A 7,109-nucleotide genomic window follows, 5' to 3' on the forward strand; every position below is an offset into this window, starting at 1 on the left:
GCTTTATTTTTAAAATACAAAAATAATTTGCTAATTCTATTTTGACAGAGAGGTATTTGCTCATTTCACATATTATATAAGGTAAATTGCATTTAAGCCCTTCAAAATATTTAATGTACCATGCATAGTACATAGCTATTCATGTTGCAATATCTATTCAGCTAATGAATTACCCACGAATTGGAATGTGAGAAAAGGAGAATTTAGCGTATCACTTTGTCAGTAGAGGGAGATGCCAGCATTCGAGCACTGTTGTATTATAACTATATTCTCTTTATGAAATTTACCTTTTCCAAGAGAAAAGGAGAATTTACAATTAATCGAAACTTTATTTTATCTACAAATTATTAAAAATACTACAACACGACTTCCCCCAAATTCATCTACCCAAAATACCTAAAATCAGCCGCCTCAACTCTCTTCAACTATACTATTACCCCTAATCTTTTAGTCCATTTTGAATAAATTTAATTTTATATTGATAATTTTGATCCCTTTTACACTTTAATAAATTTCATTTTTAGTCTTATTACTGCGTGTTGTTGGAGTAAAAGTTGTTAACGTAGGATTAAATTTATCAAAAAAATTTCAAAACGTGAGATATTCAGGATCAGAATTATTTAAAAAGGACTATATTTGTAAATAGAGTAAACTACCGGACAAAAAATGTAATTTTACCTTAAATAAAACAGAAGATGTAATAAGCTCTAAAATAAAAAATCCAATGCCGCTAATTTGGAGGGGAACACAAAGAAGACGAAGAAGAACAAAGTGTTAACATAGAAATGTACATTTATATACAGCATAATAACTAGAGAAGAGGAGGAGGAGGTGGGGCGGCGAGAAGGCGGTGGGGAGTGTAAGGAGGAGAAGCGAAAGGGAGATTGCGTAGTATGAGGAAACGAACCCGCCGGGGAAACGGAAGAGGCGCGTCTTGCAACATGTGCTCCAGCACACGCGCCACCACCACCGTGTACTCCTCCAGCAGCTCCGCCACTATCGCCACCAGTATCATGCTTCCCGACTCTATTCCTGCTTCAAGACGAATGATGATGTTGATGATGAGATAAAGTCGCTAATTGTCTATCAGTTCTACTTTCCCTTAAATAGCTAATTATGGTTAGTAGAACAGAAGCGGATAGAGAAAACAGGGTGCAAATCAAAAACGCTTTTTCGGAAAAAGCTGGCTGTAATCCGACGGCGGAGAGAGAAAAAGTGTTTGGAGGAAGAGTCAATACCTTGGGCTGATTTTGGGCTTCCACGTGCCCTCTCAACCCCACTAATATTTAATATCTTCTCTGCTGTGCTGGTTCTTATCTTGTCAAAGGCTAAGAACAAAAATGTTTTATTTGTTCTCGAACATACTAAAATATAAATTTAATGTTTTTGTTGTTTTCGAAGATACAAGAAAACTTGTTTGATTAATATTTTTAAATAATTTTTTATTTTCATTGGGTTTTGTGTGCATTAAAAATATATTTTTTGTATTATATTTAATTATTACGGATAATTACACTCTCTCCCTTTAAAATTTGACGTAATTATATTTAATTTTTTTTGTTTTAAAAGTTACATCAAGTATTCTGAAGTTTAGGAAAGACTTATTTGTTAGAGGAAGCAAAACTCTGGTTACTAGATGTAATTTTTCAAACTATGGAAGGTTTTTGTGTAATTACACAAAATTTCAGAGAAGAGAAGTGTAATTATTCCCAATTATTATGACTGAAATTAAACACGATGTAGAAAATGTTAATTAGCCACTGTTATGTAACGACTATTTGTCGTTTTTGTAACTGTGGCCAAAATATTAGTTTTGCTAAAAATTATCGCAAGTCTTTTGGTCATTCCTAAAACAGGGGTGAATTTTAATTAACTGTGGTTAACCTTAGACTTGTGCATCGATTTTATCTATTGTGGTAAATAGTATTGATTTAACTATAGTTAAAAAATTTAAGTCCAATGATTTATGGTGTATGAAATAATATTTTTTTTTATAGTTGTAGGAAATAAAAATAAGTTTGAATTAACGTATTTTGTGGTAGGTTTTCTTGCTAAAAGGACAAAGGGGATGAATATGGGGTAATTATTTAAAAATTATAGAAAAAATAGAAAATAAAAAATGTAAGGTGATTTGAAAAGGTTTAGAAAAGTAAGTGGCACCGTGGTCACAAACCATATGGTGCCACAATTTACAATTAAAAAGAAAAAAATTTCCTATGTCACCGCAGTGACAAAGTTTTTTAAAAATAAAAAATTTAATGAGCCATCGCGGTGGCAATTATATTTAAAAAAAAAATAGAGAATGAGCCACCGCGGTGACACTGACCGCGGTGGCTCATATTTATGTACCGTTACACTGTCACACCGCGTTGAAGAAGCACGGTGACAGTCAATTTTTCAGTCTCTGACACCAGCTATCTTAGCGCAGTGACAATCAGCTTTTCTGCATTATTGTCTGTGACACCGCGATTGCTTATCGTGATTTTTTTAGCTATATAAATCAGACTCTACTCTCACATTCATACAAACTGAAAAATCAAACTCAGAAGCAGCTTCAAAAAATTCAACATTCAGTTTCTTATCCCATACACTCTCAAAATCAGCCTTCGAAAAATTCATACACTACTATACCTCGCAATTCTTCTCAAATTTCTTCACTTTTTATTTGAAGATTTACAAATGAAAAGGCGTATAGTAAGTTATTTATTAAATTTTAGTGTTATTTGTTCCATTTAAATATCTTATTATATTATAAAAAAAAATTATATTGATGTGTATTTTATTTTGTTTTGAAGATATGGCGAAGCAAAACAATGTTGATATTATTATATATTTTGGAGGTCAACAAATCAATTCGAATGGTTCTATAAGTTATGATCGTCCTCCACTCGGATTCATGCAAATTTCTCGTAGTACTACATTTGCTGAGTTAGAGTTAGTTTTGTATGAAGAAATTGGTATGGATAGGAATAATTTTAAATTGCATATATTCTTTAAATACATAACATTTAATTTGGCTAAAGGAATGAGATGTTGTTGGCAATTAAAAAAGATCGTGATATGCAATTTTTTTTAAATCCAGTGAATGGATATGTATCAATTGATATTTTTGTCGAGTTCTGCAAAATGCTGTACCAGATGACTCAGCTGTTGGTGATTGGGGAACGTATATATCTATGATAACCCAAGGTTTGCCGAGCTTACCAGTAGTAACTCAAGAAATGGGGCGGTTTGGTAGTAATGAAGATTATGCAGGTCTATCATTATATGCAGGTCCATCGTCGTATGCAGGCCCATCATCATATGCGGGTCCAGCTGCATATTCAGGTTCATCTGATTATGCATGTCCATCGGATTATGCAGGTTCATCTGCATACAATGATGAAGATGCCGAGTTTGAAGCTGATAGTTTGTTGAACACTGAGCAAGCTGACTCAGAACCAAATGAGGTCGAAGTAGAAGACCAGATTGACCAGAATAATGACGATGATGCTGATGTAAGCATACCTGTTATGATGGATGTTCTTGTTGAGAATGCACAAGAGCATTTTGATTTGAACATGCCTGTCGTGCCTGACCGAATGAACCTATATTTGGTCATTCTATTTTTCAGCACAACACATCCAGAAGTCCCTGCTGACTCGATTGATATCCCTACTGGTAGGTGGGGTAATTTTTATGACTCAAATACTGGAGAGCTCGCCAACAGAATGGTGTTTAAAAGTAAGGACCATTTAAAAGCAAGTGTACAAGATTATTCGATCCGATTTGCAAGACGAGAATACCGAGTGGTGGAGAGCAATAAAAATTATGGAAAGTCGCTTGCAAATATGATAAACAGACTGGGTATTGTTGGATGTTAAGGGTCATATTCAAATCAAACATGGGATTATTTAAAGTTACCAGGTATGTCGGACCACATACATGTCTGATTAACGAGATTTCTATTAACCATGGTAACTTTGGAAAGAGTATGATCGCAACACATCTGTTGGGTATGGTTCTTCAAGACTCATCGTACGATATAAAACATGTCCAGCAGATTGTGAAAGATAAATTTGATTTTGAAGTCCCATATCATAAGGCCTGGCATGCTTTGAAAGCCGCTAGAGAACAAGTGTACGGCACTTGGGAGAGTTCTGTTCAGAAGTTGCCCAAATATATGACGACATTGCAAAATTGGAATCCTGGGGCCGTTGTGGAGTGGTTGCATTTGGAAACAGACAGCCAGAGGCGGTACATGTTGAATTATATTTTTTGGGGTTTCAGACCATGCATTGAGGGATATCGCTATTGTCGTGACGTTATAAGCGTAGACGGAACACATTTGTACACGAAGTACAAGCATAAAATGCTGGTAGCAGTAACTTTAGATGCAAATCAGCAGGTTCTGCCGTTAGCGTTTGCACTCGTGGATGAAAAATCGCTTGCGTCATGCCGTTGGTTCCTCCGAATGCTTTCCAAATATTTGTTGCCGTCTGAGGATGACCGAGTTTGTTTGATTTCAGACAGGCATGTTGGTTTGATCAATACTATAAATTATGTACCCGCATTCAAATTTCCTCAGGAGTACATCAATTTTGTTTACGGCATGTCTGTTCGAATTTTAACACCAAATTCAAGAACATCCAGTTGAAGGATATGTGCTGAAGAGCAGGGGTAGAAGTCAGTCCTTGAAAATTTAATAAAATAATGGAAGAGATAAAATCATTGAATGAGGAAGCATACGACTGGCTGGGGAGAATTGACAAGGCTCAATGGATGTTGGCGCATGATGGTGGTTGGAGAACGGGTATCCTAACTACAAACATTTCGGAGACGCTTACCAATAATGGCTATTGTGCAAATAACATTATCCCGCTCAGTGCAGTATTTCTTGCAGTGCTCTACACGGTGTAATCGTATGATCAATGCAAATCAACAATGGGATGATTTTGCTTTCAAGTTGTTCGAGGCCCGACAGGCTGAGGCAGTACATCACATTGTTCAGAAGTTTGACAATAACCAACAATCTGCCTCAGTGCTAACATTGAGCTTGATCGGGCAGGGGCCCCATACTTATATCGTCAAATTGAAGCATCATATGTGTTCTTGTGGCAAGTGGGGTACACATGGAATTCCATGTTCACATGTCATTCAGGCATGTCGGCATTTTGGGGTTAATGCGTCAAATTTTATTCCTCAATATTACAGTATACAATCATACAAAAAGACATATTAAGGGAGGTTTGAGCCTGTATACGGTGAAGAATATTGAGATCCGGCGGATTTTGAACTTGTGCACAATCCCACAGTGCGAGCTCGTCGAGGCCTGGGTAGAGAAGTATCTACTCGAATACCGAACAAAATTTGTTATTATCATTGTTGCAAATTGATGAACTAGAGTGCTGCATAATCGAACTGGAGTTATTTTTCTTTCATAAAATTTGTTATTTATCATACATAAGTTCATATGAATAATATACTATTCATAAAATTACATTAAATAAAATAGAAAGACAAATCATTCTCAATTTTTGTATGCAATATTCTTATGCTTTCCGTATGTAATACATAAACTCTAACAATGCCCTCCAGTGCCACAACGTGGACGTTTTCTGTTTCTTCGAGGAGGATTATCATCTCTTTGGTCACTGGGTGTATTCACATTGGTGCCTTCAAATGGAACCGGTGATGCAACATATTGTCTTCGAGTTTGCGGGTTAACATTATGTGTAAACGTATCATCAAATGATGGCATGTATGGAGCATATGGAGTGTAAACACTCGATGGACCTGTTTTCTGGTAAAAACTCAATGGTCCAGCCTCTGTGCAAACAGTAGATAGCCCCACCTCGGCATGTACACTTGAACGGCCAGCCACTATGCATGTGTTGCCACGAGTTGTGTCAACCGGTCCGACTCGAACACTTGGATACCGTGAACTGGAAAAGTTCATAATTTCACGTCCGATCGTACGAGCTCGCGCTCGAGTTTCTCTTAATGACTGTTGATCATCTCCAAAATTTTCACAGTCTATCACTAGCTACTCTATTCTATTATACTGGTAAACAAAATCAAATTAGCAGCGTAATCATGATGCTAAAATAAATAAACATTAAAAAATACAAGGTGCTTACCACATATTCCCAATCGCGGGTGTCAGTTGGTCGATAGCCCGGTGTGTTCGTAGACAATGTGTTATGTGAAATCTGAACCTGAGTAATTTGGTGATACCAGTTCATATAGTTAGGAACGGTATCATGACCACCTTCAATAGCGGGTCCTTCCACCACCAGTGATTGCACATCGTTCCATTTCGCAACATAGTCCGAGTGAAACGTTGCCCAGTCCATGTCATGATGTCCCCGCCTATCTATTGTCTGTAAACGTCGTTCACTGATCAATGGGTTTGGGGGGATGTCTTGCACATAGCCAAATTGGCGGAGAACCCTCTCTGAGTGATGCATCTCCACCAGCGAATAAGTGATCAATGGGCAGGTATATTCCACGGTGTGCGCATTGTATAAAAGAGCAATGCCCCAAGCTCGAGTTCATTTTCATCATATGGATTCTAAATAAACTACAATACCATATAACGCCAATCAATATACTTGGAACAAATGCCTCAGAAATACACTAAATGTAAAAATCAATCGCAACAGTATACCTTATTTACTTGCATACGATCCAACACGTTCCTTATTATACGTAGAGCATTGTGCACCGTATGAGTATGAGATATATGATACGACCACCTAAAATCAAAATTAAGAAAAGTAAGTAAAATCAAAATTCTTTATAACTATATTAATAAATAAAAATGTTCATACCGTGCAGCATATGGAGGGCTAGGCAAAATGTTTTCAGGGTCCATTATGGTTGGCACTAGAGTTGAAGTTTCATTCGAGGGAATGGGTGAAAGTGTTATGATGCGAGACCATGCCCATATCTGTAATAATTGCATAGCACCGCCAATATTAGTTTTTCCCTCGTTGTGATGCTGTACACAGCTCCCGATATAGTCATATGCCATAGATACAACAATGACACGATGTTCCCCATAACATAGGGCACAACACCCCACCGAGAATGCACATGGCACATATACGTGCCTCCTGTAATACAGC

The 7,109-nt window shown here is 36.9% G+C and overlaps 1 protein-coding gene across 1 annotated transcript; it reads right to left on the reverse strand.

Annotated features, from left to right (window-relative positions):
* On the reverse strand, positions 668 to 1,174 carry LOC105164393. The gene has a single exon (XM_011083036.2). The coding sequence runs from the start codon at positions 1,013 to 1,015 to the stop codon at positions 812 to 814; it is 204 nt and encodes a 67-aa protein (XP_011081338.1). The 5' UTR covers positions 1,016 to 1,174; the 3' UTR covers positions 668 to 811.

The sequence above is a fragment of the Sesamum indicum genome, linkage group LG6 (assembly GCF_000512975.1).
Source record: "Sesamum indicum cultivar Zhongzhi No. 13 linkage group LG6, S_indicum_v1.0, whole genome shotgun sequence".
Lineage (NCBI taxonomy): Eukaryota > Viridiplantae > Streptophyta > Magnoliopsida > Lamiales > Pedaliaceae > Sesamum > Sesamum indicum.

Excerpts from the sequence above, each read along its gene's own strand:
- LOC105164393 (XM_011083036.2), bottom strand. The coding sequence starts at position 1,015 with ATGATACTGGTGGCGATAGTGGCGGAGCTGCTGGAGGAGTACACGGTG.